This window comes from Salarias fasciatus, chromosome 6 (genome assembly GCF_902148845.1).
Source record: "Salarias fasciatus chromosome 6, fSalaFa1.1, whole genome shotgun sequence".
Taxonomy (NCBI): Eukaryota; Metazoa; Chordata; class Actinopteri; order Blenniiformes; family Blenniidae; genus Salarias; species Salarias fasciatus.
In genome coordinates, this window is record NC_043750.1 from 32,896,047 (window position 1) to 32,915,849 (window position 19,803).

The following is a 19,803-nucleotide window of genomic DNA, read 5'->3' on the forward strand; positions in this document are numbered from 1 at the left end:
TCTGACTTTATTTTCAGACTTTAAAGTAAGAATCAAAGATACAGTGTTGATTGATTGATTGATTGATTGATTGATTGATTGATTGATTGATAAGGTGCCCCTGGTACTGTTCTTAAAATAAAGTTTACTGAAGGATTTTTCTGGATTTAACTGATTCACTTAACCGTGCTCTCACGTGTTCCCCGGAGGCGGATTGATTGTGTCCAATCAGCGCTAGAGATTAGCTTGTTGGCAGTCAGATGTGAACGCTGATTGGTCACAAATGAAAATAGTCACGTAGTCCCGCCTCTTCCCGGAAGCTGACAGTCATCTGACTTGTTTCCTTGTTAGCTGCTCCGAGTGCTAACCAACAAAACAGCGTCCCACTTTTCTCCTCCTTCTCCTATTTACTCCTTATTTCCTCTACTTTATCTTCCCTGCTGGAGTTATACTAACTCCCCCCTCCACCTCCGCGGCCATGGACGAGACAAGTCCGCTTGTCTCTCCGCTCCGGAACTCCGTAGATTTCGGCTACTGCCCCACGGAGCCCCCCAGCCCCCGAGGCGCGTTTGGAGGCACGCCGGGCTCTGTGGTGCGCATCCCGGCCGGCAGCCCGGGACGCAACCGAGAGAGACAGCCGCTCCTGGACCGGGACCGTGGAAACCCGCCGCGGGAGCCTCACAGGAACGAGTTCCCGGAGGATCCCGAGTTCAGAGAGATCATCCGAAAGGCCGAGCGAGCCATAGAGGAGGGGATCTACCCGGAGAGAATCTACCAGGGTTCCAGCGGGAGCTACTTTGTCAAAGACTCCCAGGGGGTAAGACGACCAGCAGCTGGCGCATCTGCTGCTTTCTCACAGCTGAGTCCACACACAGGTCCCTGTGACTGACCCCTGAAACCCCCAGTGCGGTTTATTCTGAAGTGTCGGAGCTTCCAGGAAAGGCCTCCTCTAACTAGCCTGCGATGACTTGGCAGATAGACTCCAGACATGCCAGCGTGCATCCTGAAGACCCACATGAGCTGACATTACGCTTCCCATTACAGGAGACTCGAGGCAGAACTCTGACAAAAGTTACACACTTGTCTCCTTTTTGTCAGTGCAGGTGAACTAGTAGGCCCAGTTAGTGTATCAATATGGAGGCAGCCAGTGTTGAAATACCATATTGTTATATAGGGCTTTTCTGGGAAGACAAAAAAAATAAAATAAAAGAAACCGTTCTCAGCAATCCTGACCAGAGATTGATGGTTTCAGAAAATCATAAAAAACTTATCAGCCTTTGCAGTGATTTGTGACATAACACCACTACTATTACTAAGACTAATGTTATTATTCCTTTCGTTTATACCAGTTTTAAAGTTTTGGATTACAGAGTGCTTGAAAAGAGAAGACTATAATGAAACCAAGCTTAAGAAACTAAGAATCAAATTAAATTAATCAATGAATAAATAAAGCTGAACTGCGACCAGGACAGATTTGTAGTAAAATAGCTGCAGAGGTCACGGATCTGGTGATCAGATTATTCCTCTTGGCCACTTTTGTTTTCAGCTGGAATCCAGTACAGGTAACACGGCTTGTGATTCATGGAGTTCAGAAGACTACATGCAGAAAACTAGAGTAAATGAGCCTGGTGGGTGCTAAAATAGGTTTGCATCTTTTTGCTCTGATTCTAAGTCTTTTAGCTTCAAGTACTGTGCTGACCATATGTCTGATACTTTCAGATTGCTGAACACAGTCAGATTCTGACCAGCTTTAAGGAACTGAGGCAGCTCTGCTGTATAGGATCTGAAAGTTCCAAAGTCTAGATGTGTTAACCGAGCTCATGGACAGAAATCAGTAGACTCACAGCTGTAAATGTTGATAAGGTGGCCTTACGAAGAGTTTACTTTAGAGGTGAATCCATATCCATGTACATCTCATCAGATTTTTTTGAGGGATTGTTTGAAAAGAAGCTTTTTACTTCACCTCTGCAACTTGAGTGAGACTACAGGTTATCAAGTGATTATTTATGTCAGCTGACGTCAACTTTGAATTGAAATAAAATCGGTCAGAACAGGAGGAATGTTAGTTTAAAGAACTTGTGTACTAAATAGATGCCTTCACGATGATGCAGAACCGGATGTAATGATTCCATCTCCACAAAGCATTAAGCTAATAGGTGAATGCCAAGAGATCGACGCTGACTGTGATATATTCTCTAAATGCATTTTATGCACTTTTCTGAAACATAACTGGCAGATTTTCAATACTTTGATTTGCTGAACTCCAATCTAAGATGCTTTCCTCGCTCAGGTGAATGTGACTTTTTACCAAGTCCGTCTGCTGAGGCTGCTGATTGGTTAGCACGTGTCTGTCTGACCAGCTGCCGCATTGCAGGAATGTCAACAGCGATGCATAAACTCCCTCATATAATAATCATGTTATCTCCTATTGCGATATGGAACAAATTATTCAGTCAAGCCGAAGATGCTGACCACACATGCCTGATTTGTTGCAGTGACATTGACACACTCTGATGTGCAGTTGAGATAACTTAGGGAGTCATCACAGGATCGATCTTTCAGCCCAGACCAAGCGTGACAGTAAACTTTGATCGGTCCAGCTGGAGCAAACTTGAAAAAGTCTTGAGTCTTCAATCCTGTTTATGCCAAGTAAAATGAGTCTGTGGATTTTTAGCCAAAAATCTTCCCTTCAGCTTGTTTTGCTTGACATTAAGTCTTTCAAAATGTGCTGTCCTTCACCCCTCGCAGGATTACATAGTATGAAATCGTATTCTCGGCTGAATGTGTGAGGTTTTTCTCCAGTGACCTGCTTCCCCCGACCCCCACCTTTCTTCAGTTAGTCACCACCACCATGCTTAGCGGTCATGTGCTTTGCTCCCTGTGAGGATATAATTCTCCTCCATGACCAGTTTTCATGTCGTTGTGTGTGTCTGTGTGGCGTAATGTGACATGTGATTTCTATAATCAAGTCATCGCATCGCCACACCCAAGTTCTTGCGTTTTACTCAGACTCTTTTCTTATGGCTTTGCTGTGATTTTGAGGGAGGTTTCAGATTGATAATCTCCTCTGGAACATCTGGCTTGTGTACACTTTTAATTTGAATCTTTGATAAAACATTTTCACACTGTGAAAAGTAGAATATAAACCACTTATGTTTTGCTCTCTACTGTTTCCTTCCTGCAGTATAAGATCCTGTGGTATTTTCAAGTTCACAAAGGAAGATATTGTCCTTGGATTTAAATATTTATCCCAGACACAACCAAACCTTTGTTTCTCACACTGTGTGCCGAAATTATTATTTATTAATTTTTTTTTTTTTTGTGAACATCTTTATCTGCCTTTTATTCTCACTTCTGTTTTCTGTTTTTTTCTTTTTTTTTTTTTTACATACAGAAGATCATCGGCGTTTTCAAACCCAAAAATGAAGAACCGTACGGCCAGCTGAATCCCAAGTGGACCAAGTGGCTCCAGAAGCTGTGCTGCCCCTGCTGCTTCGGTCGGGACTGCTTGGTCCTGAATCAGGGTTACCTCTCCGAGGCCGGGGCCAGTCTGGTGGATCAGAAGCTGGAGCTCAATATCGTCCCCAGGACCAAGGTAGAGACCAGCCCAGCACAACAGTGTCACACCAGTAGAGGTTCTGCTTTTCTAAACCGAAACTCCCGCTTCAGGTGGTGTATTTGGCAAGTGAAACGTTCAACTACAGCGCCATAGACAGGGTCAAGTCTCGAGGGAAAAAGTTAGCCCTGGAGAAGGTGCCGAAAGTGGGACAGCGCTTCCACAGGATTGGACTGCCGCCCAAGGTAATCGGATCAATTGATAATTGTCCAAATATTTTATTAAGTGACAATTTTGTGCTATGATGTTAGTTTGTTTTTTAACAAACCCAATGCAATAAACTAACCCTAAATTAAATTTCAGAGCAAAATGAAACTGTTACATGTATACCAGTTCTTTTTTCATTTGACCAAATTTACCAATAATGCATGCCGACTTTAAACTGTCGTAATTGTGCTGTTGTACACTCTCAAGTGAGTCTGAATAAACAAACAAAACAAAAAAAAAAGATAAAGAAACATCATGGGTAGTTGTGTGAGAGTGTTGAGGTTGAGTTGAACTTGTGCTTCTGTTAGATTTGGATCTAAACTTCTCCAAAATAAAGCCAAAATACGTAAATTGAACATGTATGTTGGATTTTTATGATGGAACACGAGCTAGGAACTAAGGCATCATCAACAATGTGTTACAATGGGGCTGCCAGACATAAGGCCCGTGGGCCATTATCGGTCCCCAAGCAGGCTCCAATCCATCCCGTCAAACCGCCGAGCTATTTGTGAACATTTTAAACAGAACTTTGATTTTTAACAAAAAGAAAAAAAAAGAAATTATATATATTTGGAGTAATGACACTGAGACCCGAGTTGAGATGTCGGTGATGCAGCTATGAAAGCAAACTGGCCTCAAAGCCGTGCGGTCAGGGTGAATTTATAAAATATACATGATGCAACAGCGACAGAGGACTTCTTTTTATATATATATATATATATATATATATATATATATATATATATATATATATAATGTTATTTGCACTAGAAAGCATCATTAAAATTGGCTTCATGTTGAGATTTTTGTAACTGTTTGGTTTTGCAGAAATATAGACATTTTCATAGTGTATACTTTGCACCACAAAAAATGAAATCTTCAGAGTTTCAATTTCAAGGTTATTATGGAAACATTTTACCGGTCCGGCCCACTCGAGATGAAACTGGCCTGTATGTGGCTCCTGAGCTAAAATGTGTGAGAAGGATCCTGCAGAAGGACTCTTTGGACTCGTTCTGTCCGATGCATGTTTTGCTGAGAGCTGCTCAGTAGCCGTCATACTTCAATGACGCTCCACTTCAATCCCACCAGAGTTTGCATGAGAGCTTGTTTGGTCGTCTGAACGGTTGAAAAGGCTTCACACTTTCCCATCAGGATCTATTTAATCAGCGCCAAACCTGCCAAATCTAAACACTCTATTGAAGGAGATCTTGAAAGAATAAACAATATATCCTAATATTTCATGTTTCAATCCCACCAGGTCGGCTCCTTCCAGCTTTTCGTCGATGGGTACAAGGATGCAGATTTCTGGTTGCGGAAGTTTGAAGCGGAGCCTTTGCCTGAAAATACCAACCGTCAACTTCAGCTGCAGTTCGAACGGCTTGTGGTCCTCGACTACATCATCAGAAACACAGGCATGAGATTTGATTCTGTAGGCCGCCTCTCAGACGGTGCACGTTGATTTTCACTATCTGAATTTAAATGCGTTTGCGTGTCAGACAGGGGAAACGACAACTGGCTGCTCAAGTATGACTGTCCCATGGACGCTGGTGGTAATCGGGTGAGTAAATCCTTACAGTCCATCCTTTTTCATGGCATTTTGTCCAACTGGAGGCCAGTCTGAGCCGGCTGAAGGTGAAGGGTCACAGGTCTCAGACACACATTCACACTGACAGATACAGTCTGAACAGTAATGTATTAAGAAACCGTCCTTACTGTTGGTGTCTGTCAGGTCAGACTGTCTGCAGTGAGCTGTAAATCTGAGTTTTTGTTTCTGTAACGCCTTTATCCCTGCAGGAGACAGACTGGGTGGTAGTGAAGGATCCCATCATAAAGTTGGCAGCTATCGACAACGGCCTGGCCTTCCCCCTCAAACATCCCGACTCCTGGAGAGCCTGTAAGCACTCGCCTGTCTATATTTACCATGTACACTTTTCTGTTTTGTTTTGTTTTTTCATTGATTGATCATTATGAAAAAAGTACTGTTATTTACGAGTACTGTGTTAACTGTCATTGTCCAATCACCAGACCCGTTCTACTGGGCGTGGCTGTCCCAGGCCAAAGTACCGTTCTCCCAAGAAATCAAAGAGCTCGTCCTACCCAAACTTGCGGACCCAAATTTCATCAAAGACCTGGAGGAGGACCTCTACGAACTGTTTAAGGCAAGGAGAACTCGCATATGAACATCTCAGAAATAGTAAATTACATGATTAACTGGATGTTTCTTCATTTATTCTTTACACATGGGAGGTTTTAGGTCCGGTTTGAAAAGGGGACAAAGAACACCAACAGAGCTGAAATGTCAGCTGTTAATGCCATAAGATAGTCTTGAAACTGTGGAGTCAGATAAAATGTGCACACAGTAGGGTTATACAGTAAACTGTAACTCTTTCCTTCTCATTGTTCCACAGTGAGCGGAGCTGGTTCGACTGAATATGTATTCTTGTGAACTGTTTGTGTTGTAGCAGCTCCGTTTCAGACTCAAACAGAAATACAAAGTTTCCAGTTTTTAATCACAGGATACAATACATACTTTTCACCTTCTCCAGGATGAATCTGGTTTTGGGAATCCCCAGACAGTGTGTACTGCATATCCCGCTTGTATATCTGTGTTTTGTATGGCTTTGGTTGAATGAGAGGAATTCAGACGTGGTGGAGAACCTGTACTAACAGATCTGTTCTCTATGTCCTCTTGCAGAAAGATCCTGGTTTTGACAGGGGACAGTTTCACAAACAAGTAGCAGTCATGAGGGGTCAGGTGAGATTTGTTTTTCCTCTCTCTTCTCACAAAATCCAGATAAGGAGTTTATACTAAAACATCTTTTTCCACTTTTGGACATGCAGATATCTCCTTTCCCTGTTGAGCCTTTTTGATTTGATGCACTTGTGTCTTTCACCATTCAGATCCTGAACCTGTGCCAAGCCCTGAAAGACAACAAAACCCCCCTTCAGTTGGTCCAGATGCCTCCCGTCATTGTTGAAACAGCCAGAGCCCCCCAGAGAGCCAACAGCGAGTCCTACACGCAGAGTTTCCAGAGCAGAAGACCTTTCTTCACCTGGTGGTAGGAGGAGCACGCGACGGACGAAGAGCAGCAGGAAGCTGGACGGAGGAGACGGCGTGAGGAGCGCCTGTGTGCAGATGGACGAGGAGGCAGAGTCCGGCAGCTCAGGTTTTCGTCCCGGAAATGGAAATATTTCTCACCGTCCGTCCACTCCTTCTGGATATTTTTGGTTCACGGAGAGCGAGTCAGCGGGCGTACAGCCGAGGGGCGAAAGAGGAAGTATTTCACGACGTACCTTCCCCGTTCGCTCCTGTGCCTTGTGCGGATGTCAGTGAGTGATGAAGATTCTTCCTGGAGAGATTTCAGTGAGATATGGGACTCGCCCACACATACATGCACGCCAGTCAGAAGCCTCTCACATGTTTGTTTTGGGATGGACTGAGTTGCATTCCATGTTTGTATGCTTTTTTTTTTCTTTTGTTTCCCCCATACCTCTCTGCCTTTTAACATTTACATGCATCTTCCTCCCCCTGCAGCCAAACGCTCAGGGCTGGAAGCAGCAGTGGTGTCACTAGATCAGCATTTTATTTTTTAACTAATAAGAAAAGTGCTCATTTCGTTCAAGTCTTACAGATTCAGGATCAGAGAGACGTGTGCGGACAGACACCGTGTGAACTGCTTTCACCTCACTCACTGCTCCGGAGGCGGAGGTGATGGGCAGCAGAGGTACTTTTGAGTTAAACTGTGAGAAGCATGGCGGCTCTGCCTCGACCGTCTTCTCCCGCTGACGAGTTGAATCGCCAGCGAGGAAGGCTGAAGGAGACTAGTGTTTACTCTTCAACTACCTTCTGTTTGTCTTGGCCATATTGATTTCTATTAAGTCTCTGGCTCGTGGGTGGACCTACGTAAACAAAGAAGTAACTTCCTGCTGTGCTGAACTGACATGAATTGTGACAATGCACTGTATAATTTGTATGTAATATTTAATGATAGATTATAATTAAAAACATATTCCCATTAATAGAAATGATCGGTGACTGTATTGACTCTGGTTTTGTAGCCACACCTTTAAGCAGTGTTGAAAGAAAAATGCCTCACAGTCTTCAAAAAGCTGCTAAAATGTGTTGTTTTTTTTCCGTAACTCTTTATTTTCAAGCATTTAAAAAAGAACATCAAGATTATATATTTTTCCTTGCATATCTTTTCTCATATGGCTATGAAGTGTAAGACTTTACTCCACATTGTAACCAGGTGCACAGAAAGCCAGTATCATACAATAATATCTTTAAAAATAAAACGGACTGGTGCTAATCATGAAACACGAGTGCAGGCAAATCCAAATTTAATCCCAAACAAACAATTCCACCTTCACAGGGAAATCAATCTGTTGATGCAAAGTACATAAAGAAATACCAGCTGATACCAGTTTTCAAAGAAATGTGATTGTTGGCATCTTGTCCATTTTGAGAGTCAACAACCTTTCTTTTCCCTGGAATGTTCTCAAGATTCTCAAAGCTATTGATGCGATGAAAAATATTCTGGACACAATAAAAACAGGAGAGAAATGAAGCAGGAAGGCTTTCGTGTGTGTGATCATGTCTGGCCCCATTTATAGTAAAAATTAGATTCAATTACAGAAATACTACTTTTTTCTGACTGATATTCCAATTCCTACATTCATTGTGTGTAGATTTTGGTCAAAATTTGGTTAAAATCAGTTTTCTCTGTCAATACAATACATATGCTATTTTGAAATAACAAGAGTTGCTATTAAACATAACTCACATGAGTTTTATCAAAGGTCAAGGGTTGATTATACAAAACCAGAAGCTCCAAACGGTTCAAACTCGCTATTGAATGACTTCATTTCATTGCACGTTGTTGGTTTTTAATGGAGGATGCGGTGAAGGTAGCGCTCAGAGTCTCTCCCGCCATCCAGCTTTGCTACTCCTAACCTCCAGGCCGATGGCTTGAAGGGATTTTGGAACTCTGTGATGTTTTCCTCAGAATTCAGTAAAAACTCTCCAGGACTGGAAGCTGAGTCACCGTCTTCATCTTCCAAAGAGCAGCCTGACAATGACTCCTCAAACCTGAAGACAAAAACACACAGCTTTATTTAAGGGAAAAAAAGGCCTTTTTCATCCTTTATTTTGGGGGAAAACAAGCATTTTTTTTTGCAGAATATGTGAGGTTTGGTGAGAATCTATAGCGGAGCCAGAGTGGGGGCAAGGGGGCGGTCGCCCCAGGGCCCCAAGGTCATAGGGCCCCGTTTCATGTGATGTGTTCACATTTACTCGTAAATAAATTAATATAATAAAATGTGTGCAGTGTGTGCGAGAAGGTATAGCATATGATTGTGGGTATGCTAAACACTATGCTAGCCGCTAGCGGTACTACCCAAAACCTAACATCGGAGCCACTGGTGAGTCAGTGAAACCTTCAAAAATATTATCTTTATCAGAATGCTGTGGTCTTAAACACCTGCCTGTTTGAATGTGTCTTGTGTTGCTCTCAACTATAAGAGACGGCCGAGTCTATTTTTTTCTAATATACGTGAATTCCAAAAGATATAGATAGCTGTGTCTATATCTATCTGAATAGATTGTGTAATTTTAGACCAGCTGTGTTCATTTTATATTTAAGCTGTATCAAAGATGGTACAGATTTAGCCCGTGAGTTTTTATCTGAACTTTCAGCACCATGGACAGCGGACGCTCTGAGATTGACAGCTGTTAGGCTGCAGTTGTATGTGTGTGTGTGTGTGCGTGCGTGCGTGTGTATTTGTTCTTCAGAACAAAGTTTGTGAACTGGTTTGTGACTTTAATCTGCTTTCTGAGGCATATAGGTTTGCTTGGCTCAATAAAAGTGAGCATTAGTGTGTTGTTTGATGGCAGCATGAGGGATTGTTTGAATGGTAAAATTACTATCATACGGGCCGAATGCTCCGCCCCCTCTGCACTGAAACCCGCTCCGCCTCTGGTGAGAATCCATTCAATGATGAAACAATTTTAACAAACGCAGTCTTCAGTTTGCCCTGATAAAGAGAAGCAGTGGTGAAGTGAACCAAAGCTCTTTACTCTTCTAACACGACTCCAACAAGACTGACATCATCCTACTGAGGAATGTGGGGAGAAAACCAGGACGGTGGAGGGAGTGAAGTTCTATCTTTGTGAGGACTACTTTTAGCTTTGCACCAGTGGGATGAGAACATTTAAACAAAGATATCTCGACTTTCGGTTCAGGATTAGGGTCAGAGTTGGGAGTAAGCATTTAGCTGAGTTCGTTAAGGTTTGGGTATAACACCGATGAGTGTGTTGGTATGCAGAGAAGAGAGTCCTCTGAGGTCAGGGTGAGTTTGTTCGGCACATGACGATTCACACACCGCATTTCAACACAGGGACACTGACTAATTTGGGCTCCTGGTGTGGAGCTTTGGGTTGACGTGATAATATCCCCTGTTTTAACGTGGCTTGAGGTGCTTTTCTGTGTGGAGTTAACGTGTGTAAATTTTCTGGAGGTATACGGATTATCCTCACAAGTGTTGTCCGAGTAACATCAAAAAAGATACAACCTAATTTTATCTTTTTTTTTTCATATTTGGACAAAAAAAAGGCAAATCTGTTTCGAGTGATGCATCATGGGAGATTTTGCTCAGGTTGAAGGCACAATGCAGATTTTACAGGCCAAAGAATGCTACAAAACATTAATAACAATATTCTATGCTGCTTTTAATAATCAATACATACATTTCAATGCAAAAATAAGCTTTTTTTATATGTAATGGACCGTTTGAGGAATGATAAGCAAAGCAGATGAAGGACTCTGGACACATTTCAGTGATGTCAATTCACCTTATCATTAGTTAAGATTATGAAAACTATAATAAAAGTAAAACAAATGGACATTAATGCTTATTTGTATCTTAGTGAGGAGTGATATCAGCTTTAGACCGGTGTGATAAGGACATAGATAACAAGCATGTCAGTCATTTTTTTTAAGGCACGATTTAATACACATGAAGAGAATGGAATGTTCTGAATTTTCAAGAGAATTACCCCATGTAAACTTGTTCGGTGTGGTTAGAGGTTAGAGGTTAAAGAAAAAAAATGTGTGCTCAGTGTGTGTATTCAGCTCCAAACTAGAAGGAGCCTGACTTGGACAGTGTTTTCTGCAGTCACTGCGCTCACCTGAGATACCCGGATGCTTTGAGCCATTTGTGCTCTTTGTGTCCCTCCGCTCTGATTCCTGCCTTATTCCTCGCTCGGACTCTCAGCCCGACCAAAGCCTGAGCCAGCATGGCCTCCTCTTCTGCCTCTTCTTCCTCCTTCTCCTCCGCCGCTCCGTCCATGTCTGCGTCCATCCCTCGCCACACCAGCTTGGCCCGGTGCTCGGCGTCTCGTTCCCCCGCTGATCTGAACAGTTTATGGAGCTGGTGCAGGTTCACTCCTGTAAAGATGTTGGAGCACCCAGACTTCCTGCTGCGTCGACTGAAAAGCTTTTGAGTAGGCTGAGTATCCTCAACCTCAGCAGAGCTGGAAGCCAGGACTTCAGACATCTTAAATGGTTTTCTGGGTTATTTTCTCCTTTTTCTGATCAAGTAGGACAATTCAAAGAAGAGAATCTCTGAGGGAGGGTAAGCTGAAAAGAGAGAGCATTGACAGGAAGAGGTCAGTGTGGTCAAACCAAAGATAACAAGATCACTGCCACCAGCCAATTCTGCAGTCAGGAGACACATTTCCATGACTGCAGCCAAAAAGCCCAGTTACCTCAGATACCCCTCCCTGTGCTGATCGTGTTAAGAGAGAAAAATCTCATGGAAATCACAGACGCAATATTTGGAGAAACAATTTAATGAACCAGTTTAGCATATAATGTCAGCATGTCGATGAACAGTCGAAAATCTGAATACAGTTGATCGTATCATAACTTCTAACAATGGGAATTTGTGAAGTAAAAACTGTACTTTTTACACTTTGAGGTCTGAAAATCAATTAATCAATCCATGTTTCACATTGATGTATCACTTTGCAGAAAAATTTGTTACTTTATGAAGTCCATATTAAGTCTCAGTATCAATTCTTTCACACAGATACTTAATAAAAGCCCATCAGAAGCTCAGAAGTGTTCACACACCTCCCTGATCAATCAGCAGATGGACGTGTTGGATTGATCAGCAATGACTGAAAAGACATTCTCTCCTCAGAAAATCAAAGTCCTGATCCTTCAGAACTAAATCAGCACCGGCCGCAGCTCATGTTTCCTCATTCAATCCTTCAGATCATATCCTGGCCCCAACCTCACTGGCTTTCAGCTGGAGAAACATCAGATCATTTGTAGGAAGGAGATATAACGAGAGGACTCACCTTGGTGTTTGTAGTCCAACTCCGACTGAGACAGAATGTGACCGTCCTTCACCACAGGCAGACAAGTCAACCTGATTATTGATCCAGCCTCCAGACTCCAGCCCTCACTCCCACTAATACCAGGCCGACCCACTTCCAGCCAGTGCGTCAGCGCGCACCCTCCTGCAGAGCTCACACAGGCAACGACCTAATCAAAGAGTAATCCATGAATGAAGCCCTGGCCAAGGTGTTAATCTGAAAACAAGAGCTCCAGTCTGTACATAGAATGAGAGGAATGAAAGAACACTTCATGTTTGCTCTGCTCTAATTGCCTTTAGTTAGTTATTTAAATTTGAAATTAACAACTAAACAACTTATGATGCAAAAAACTCTGATTGAAACTTTGATTTGTTTTCACATTTTGCACAAACTTTGAAATACACCATGAAACATACTCAGAGCTTGTCTGCATAACTTCTAAAATATGTCTATTGGCACACTGCCAGTAACTGTATAGTGGTCCAGATCTAAAGAAGTAAGCAGCAACATTTTTTTTGACTTGACTTGAGCTTTCTGGAAATATTCTTTTGGATGGTAGCCTATTAAACACATTCTTTACAGTGAAGCGTCAACTCTGTTTAATCTACAAAACAGTGTCTTTGACAGGATACTATAAGCAGAGACATGTCAGTGGATATAAATAAAACTAGTAGTGTCACTAAGCTTCACAAAGCAGCTATTTAAACCTCTGAATTCAGCGTCAGATAAGCAAAACAGAGAACTGCTGCTGTAGATCTAAAAGTAATACACTCTGCTGCTACCACTGCTTGTTAAAGATAAACATATTTCTGTACTATTATTGGCCATGATGGGGTAAACTTGCCTAATTGAGTATAGAGCTTCTTAATCTGCCTGTGACTGAACTGAATTGAATGTATTGAATTAAATGATTTCATGTCTAATGTGTTTGCGGCAGGCTGTTGTTCAGGGCGTCCTTGATGTGCACATCCAAGAAGCTCACGTCAGAAACCCTCTGCACAGAGTCTCCCGGAATCGTCTCAGTCGTTTGTCTTTCGTGTAAATTATCCATCCTCTGGAGTGCTGGAGCCAATCCCAGCTGAGTGAAGGCAGCTCATGTCTGCAGGCCATCGCCAGGCACTCAGAGGGAGACAATCACACACACTGACATTCACCTCTGCCTTAACATGTTTTTGGGATTGCAGGACAAAACCTATCATGCATCCACACGAAGAGTATGCAAATCCATACTGAAAGGCCCCAGAGCCCAATCTGATGTCAAAGAGGACCTTCTCACTGCATTATCTATCTGGAAAGCCACCCTCCCTCCAGGAGACTACCTTCTTTAAATTACTGCTCAGAAATTTCTGAAAACACATAGAAAGGTTCTGAAAGCCATTTTGCATTCTTCAAAAACATCAGGATCAATAAGAATGTTACACACATCAGCTGTTTATTCAATCCAGAGATGGGTTTTGGTCTGATCAGGGCCTTTCTGTTTCGGGTATAAAAGTGTAAACAACTATCCCAATAACAGAATAATTTAGTTGATGTTCATAAATGGGCTGAAAATAAGTCGATGCATGATCTTGAAAATAGCGTCTTACTTCCAGCAAGCAAGAAAAAGTATCAGCCTCCTTTTTTTCCCTGCAGCCTCTGATGGCCTGATGAGCTTCAGGTGTTTCTGCTTTGTAACTTTGAAAGGGGAGCAGCTCCTCCTGCACTTCTTGGTATTGTTCCTCAAGATAAAGGCATGAGTTGGCTTTTTGCTCGACTGCTGAAGGCTGGACGGCTCCGTCCTCCCTCAGGGACTGGGGCTCAACAATCAGCCCAGTACATCCGAGGAAAACCGCCCAAAGATAAAATAGGGGCTCTGGTAGGAGAAACACATGTTTGGTGTTATTTAAAACTACACTGGAGGTTGGAAAATGCTAGGAATTTAATTTCTTTGAATTGTAATGTTTTTTTTTTTTCCGTAGGAATCCATGTTTGTCCTGACTGTAATGACTCTTTCCATCCTTGGACCCTCTGGATGGATCCTGTCTCATTTAGAAGACTATAAATCCCGCAGTGACTGATGGCTGAAGCTCTGATGGACCTGTAATTCTTCATCTTTATAAAGGGAATGCAATGAGTCAGTTTTGCATTAAAAAAAACAACAAAAAAAAAAACTCAGCGTCTCTGTGTGTTGTCTGTTTTTGAATGTTTGCACATGTGTTGCTGTAGCGCCTCTTCACTGGAGACCTTGATTTAACCTTTCATCAGGCAAGTGACCATTTGATAATTTGTCTTCCAAACTGAGTTCATGCAGTTTAGTGAAAACAGGATTTGAAGGAAATAGCTTGTATAAGGGCTGGATTGGTAAGTTGTTGGCACAAGGTACCATGGACCTGGAGAGCTGATTGAAGTTGCGAGTATGAAAAAGTTGTGGCTGCAGACAGATTAAAATTGTCTTTGATGTCCTGGAAGGAGTGCTGTCCAACATCTCTAGACGTATGATCTAAAGTGCAAACATGACTCCAAGCAGGGCATGAGGTGGGTCTTTCTTCAACTGAGGCCCAGCTTTTTGAAAATTGGTCTCGATGTGTGTTTCTTATAGAAGATCTTACACTGTCACTCAGCAACACGCCATGTTTGAATTAGTTGTGAGACTACTGGACCAAAACATAATTGGCATTGTTTAATATATTGGAAAAGAGATCGCAGGGTGTCACTCAGTCTTCTTCTGGCTCCCGACAGGAAGCAGATGCGACTGTTGTGTCACACAAGAAAAGGTCAGAGCACAAGTGGCCAGAAATAAAACTTAAAATTAGGAACTGATGAACCACCACTCGTCATTCCTCTTTGTGTGGTGGACAGCTCAAACCAAGGCCGTTTTCTGTTCCGAATGAATTGCGCAACAACACTGTACATTTTGCTCCAACTGTCAATAAGAGGGGCGAAGCAGATCATTTAACTGAAGGAATATATTCTGGTAAGAATCTTCATTTTAACAACAGAGAAATGGGCTCTCAGAGAGTTGGGAAGATTAACCCACCTGTCTAAGTCTGCATGAACTTTGTTATGCCTCACAATGCATTTCAGTGATGGAAATATTTGCAGTCCCAGGTACTTGAAGCTTTGAGTAACTGGGATATTTGTGGGAAATTGCAATTTTCCGTCTGAAGCGTTGAGGGGGAGTAGTGTGGCCTTGGTCCAGTTAACCTTAAAACCAGAAAAGCAACTGAATTCTTTGATAGAAAGTAAGCTAGGCGCAGACTTTGTAATAAAGTAGACACTTTATGCTTAAACTGTTTTTCGCCTCCTACCACAAGAGGGCGCACTATTCATCCGCCTGTAGTTCACGTTTCCCACCGCTAGATGTCACCCGGAAGTGACCCCTCCCCCTCCACACGTCACTTCCGGTGCTGTCAGGCTGTCTCTCTGGGTTCGCGGAGCAGCAGTCCGGTACCGGGAGAGGGGTTTTTACCTAAATTAAAAGACTTCACGGAGCTCCTGAATGCGCCATGAAGCAGCAGGTGACCGGGACCGAGCAGGCCCTACGCGGGGCTCACCTCCCGGCGGCCGAGGCGGCTCTCTCCCTCCAGGAGGAGCTCGTCGCGGCCATCCACGGAGCGTTTGAGGTGGCTGTGGAGATCGCGGTCCGAGAGGTGAAGAGCCTCCTGGGAACAAGAGGGAGTTACGCGGACCTGCGGCGGGAGAACGAGTCCCTGAAGGAGAGGCTCCAGAGAGCCGAGGCGGAGCTGGACTGTCGGCGGAGAGAGGCCGGGCGCTTCACCCCCGAGGAGAGACTCTCCATCCCCACAAAGCACGCGCATCATCCGGTCAGCCCCCCGTGGGAGTCCGGCTGCAGTGGGGGCAGAGGTGGGGGCTCTCCTGCAGGGCACCCCGGGTACAAACAGTCTCCAGACCCCCGAGATGAACCACTGAGCTCAGATGACCAGGACTGTGAGAGTGAGGCTCACCAACACATCCGCTGTCTTTCTCAAGGTGTGTGTGTGTGTGTGTGTGTCTAAGTCAGCACAATCTAACTTTCAAACCATATTTTCATGATGAGGGCCAATGACCTGGTGAGGATGTATACAGATCAGTTTACAGATTTCAACAGTCCCCTGGCCTTTCGGCTTTATTCCAGCCCACAGTAGAATTTGTGAACATTCAGACTTGTCTTCTCAGTTTCAAAAGGAATTTGATCAATTAAACTTCATACACAGAAACATTTCTCTCCCTGCCTCCTTGTCTCCCTCAGCAGAAACCCATTGTCGACACAAAGCTCATTCCTGATGGGTGCATTTTCAAAAAGTGTTTATAGATGTGTATTGTGAGTCCCTGACTTCACTCAGGCTAACTCTATCCCAGAGATGGTCCCAAACCTTCACTTCACTCTCCCAACCTTATTTTCTTCGTACTTTGAACTCGACATGCAATTCCAGTGCTTGAACAAAATTGAATTACGTTACTTCTAAAATTTTGCAATTTCAATACTGAATGTTTCTCTCATCCATAAAATTAGAAAAACCCCACACTTACTTCGATGTGGTTTTTCATGGAGACAATTTTTTTTAAATTGAAAGCTTAGACACTGTTTGATCAACACCTGTGTTAAAATTTGGGGTGAGTATTTGAAGCAGCTATAATGTGCTGAAATGTACTGCTGTCTTAAACTGTTGATGTCAAAGCACATTGAGGTATTGTTGATTTTTAAAGGCTGTGTGTCTGTAAATAATTGTAGTTTGAGAGCTTTGCTTGTTGAGTGGGTGAAGTTCTGCATCGGATTTAGTTTCTTCCTCCACATGCAGAGTTTTATTTGTTCTAGCAATTTCTTTAAAAAAAATTAAACAATGTTTCTAGGGTTTCCCTCTTTAGATGACTTCTCATTGCTTGTGGACTGTTTTTCTTTTGCAGAAATCGCTGAAGAGAGCACTTGTTCATCTGTAATGAAGGCTGAAAATATGAAAGCATCATGTAAAAAAATACTCAGTCAAGACCGTCCCCTCCCTCCACATCCCAGCAAGTCCACCTTGGAGCAGGTGACTGTAAAGCAGGAGATGCTGGATGACTTGAGAGAAGGTTCACCTTCCTGTTTGGACTCCATTAAAATGGAAGATTACGGCTTGGATTGTATGTCTGAGGTCCAGTCCAGAATGTTGGAGGAACAAAAACTGCTGGTGGCAGATGGTGAGAGCCAGGACCTACACTTCCAGCTGTCCAGCGCTGGGCCGGACCGGGGTAAGATCGACAACAGCGTGTCTGTCAATGATTCACATAATCATTTATTCAGCCTTCAGAGCAATCCCAGTCATCAAAGCAGAACAGCAGCTACAATTAATACTGTAGAAATAAATGTCTGCACTCATGTTTACATCATTCACTGTGTGCATTCATTTAGTGCTTAATTTTTTTTTCTCCTGCACATTAAAAGAAATGCCTTGTTAAAAAGCGTTATTCTTTATCTCAGCTCCAAACATGCTGATGTTAGACAAATCTGATTCTGACATGAACGTCCTGGTGTTGATCAAGCAGTTTTAGCATCACAAGTGGCCATAATAAAGATTAAATTGCGTCTTAACTCTGAAGATCAAACATGTTTTACATTGATATTTTACTTTGAGAATCAACCCTGAAAATGGAAAAAAACGATTTTTGTATTAAAAATTATTTGCGCATGTTTTATTCTTTTTTTCCAGCTGATTCTCCAAACCCAACCACCAGCATCCCTCCTGTCACAGATCTCTTAGCCCTCTCCTCGGAGTTCCCAAGCCTCTTCCAGGTGGCCGATCCGGGTCCCCCGTCCGAAGCCCCTCCTCCGCAGGTCTATGGCGTGCGTGTCCGGACCAGCCGCAGCCTCAGCAGCACCCTGTACGCCTGTAAGACCTGCGGGCAGGCCTTTCAGCTGCCCAGCCTGCTGCGGCGGCACAACAGCCAGTGCCAGCAGAGGCAGCAGCAGCGCTGCCAGCAGCCGGCGGCCGGAGGCACCAGGACCCGGCTGCAGCTCTTCCCCCCGGGCTGCAGCCCCTTCCGCTGCACGGTGTGCAACCGGGAGTTCAACCGTCTGGAGAACCTGAAAACTCACCTCCGCATCCACACAGGAGAGCGGCCGTACACCTGCTCAGTCTGCGGCAAGTGCTTCCGTCACTCGGGAGCTTTAAAAAGGCATATACGCATCCACACCGGGGAGAAACCGTACGTCTGCGGACAGTGTGGAAAATCCTTCAGAAACTGGGGAGGGCTCAAGTTTCACCAGCGCTCTCACGCCAAGCAGCTGCAGTCGTAAGCGGCTGCACATTCTGGACTTTTGATGCTATTCAGAAACTGACTTTTTTCTTTTTTGCAGCGCTCACTATCAGTAGATTATTTTGTCTGTGTGACTTTCTATATAGCAGGGCTATAAAGACTGAAACATCCCTGATAAATGGGTTTGAGCACAAACATCCTTTTGAAAAAGCATTATCAACTTAAGCTAGATGGCTTAAGATGTTAATCTCCCACATTCTAATAAAGTGTTCTGTGTTATCAACCCCTAGACGAGAGCAAACCTTTGTTGATGGGATCACACACACAGCAGCATTTCATAAAGTTCAAGGCTTTTTCTATCAAAAAACAAGTCAAACTCAAATAGACTTAGATTTTTTTTTTAATAGAAGTATTGAAGCTGTGTGACTAGTGACTTTATCATTCTGCTGAACACTACATGAATAATGCTTCATGTACACTGTTCATCTTGTTGGAAAAAGCTTTTTATGGAATTTTAATAGTTCTTCACATACGGATGAACTCCTGCGTGTTTCATATTCAGTGGTGTTTTTGTCGTTATTGGTGTGTTTACCATATCCAAATACACTAAGCAAAACCGAATCAATAAATCACTGGGTAGGTGGACTAACTGCTTTGTTTCTCTGGTGTGCTGTACACATGGGAAGTTGAAATAAAGCAGCTTATTCATATTCAAATGTTCAGGTTTGGGTTAAATGGTCATCATAAATATAGGAGTCCTGAGTTCAATCACAGGAAGGCTGCAAAGTGTGGCAAGTTGTGAAGGTGTGTAGGCATTTGCTATTCCTATAAAACCTTTTAACGTGTTTATTTTTGTAAAGAACTCCCAACACCAGGTTTGCCTGCTACCTATATCTGAATAATCTTAGTATGTACAATGTCCGTGGAAGGCAGATATATTGTTCCACTGAAATTGGCATTGAAAAAAAGCATTTAAAATTAATGGAAAACTAGAGAGATGAAAATTGAAATCAGAAAAGTAAGGCATTTGTGCATTCTTTAAAAACAGCACCACAGTCCTTAAATCCAATCATTTTGGCTTGACTTTAAATCTTTATTTATGGTATTAAGACTATTTTTACTGAATGTTTTTCTTTTTTTAAATTTTTGTATGAGCACCAACCTTTCTTTATTTTAAAAACGGTTGTCCATATTTTTTGTTTGAATGTATTTTCAAAAATCATTATAAAATTGTATCTAGTGTTCCACTGCTATTAGCATTATTTATTCACCATTATAATCATGATAAAACTGTACTAGACATAAAGTTACATTTTACTGTGTTTAAAGAATAAACCTATTCTTTAAAGCTTGTTTCTTTAAAGTTATTTTATTTATAGTTAAAGCTTATTTTATTTTTCTCTTAACT

The 19,803-nt window shown here is 42.7% G+C and overlaps 2 protein-coding genes across 2 annotated transcripts; both read left to right on the plus strand.

Annotated features, from left to right (window-relative positions):
- The first annotated feature begins 305 nt into the window (after nucleotides 1-305).
- LOC115390863 (phosphatidylinositol 4-kinase type 2-alpha) lies at nucleotides 306-7,708 on the plus strand. The gene is made up of 9 exons (XM_030094894.1): nucleotides 306-796; nucleotides 3,374-3,574; nucleotides 3,649-3,780; nucleotides 5,061-5,214; nucleotides 5,299-5,360; nucleotides 5,597-5,696; nucleotides 5,828-5,961; nucleotides 6,498-6,557; nucleotides 6,704-7,708. The coding sequence occupies exons 1-9, from the start codon at nucleotides 458-460 to the stop codon at nucleotides 6,863-6,865; spliced, it is 1,344 nt and encodes a 447-aa protein (XP_029950754.1). The 5' UTR covers nucleotides 306-457; the 3' UTR covers nucleotides 6,866-7,708.
- Nucleotides 7,709-15,565: 7,857 nt separating this feature from the next.
- LOC115390861 (B-cell lymphoma 6 protein-like) lies at nucleotides 15,566-19,690 on the plus strand. The gene is made up of 3 exons (XM_030094892.1): nucleotides 15,566-16,151; nucleotides 17,067-17,390; nucleotides 17,849-19,690. The coding sequence occupies exons 1-3, from the start codon at nucleotides 15,668-15,670 to the stop codon at nucleotides 18,433-18,435; spliced, it is 1,395 nt and encodes a 464-aa protein (XP_029950752.1). The 5' UTR covers nucleotides 15,566-15,667; the 3' UTR covers nucleotides 18,436-19,690.
- Nucleotides 19,691-19,803: the final 113 nt, after the last annotated feature.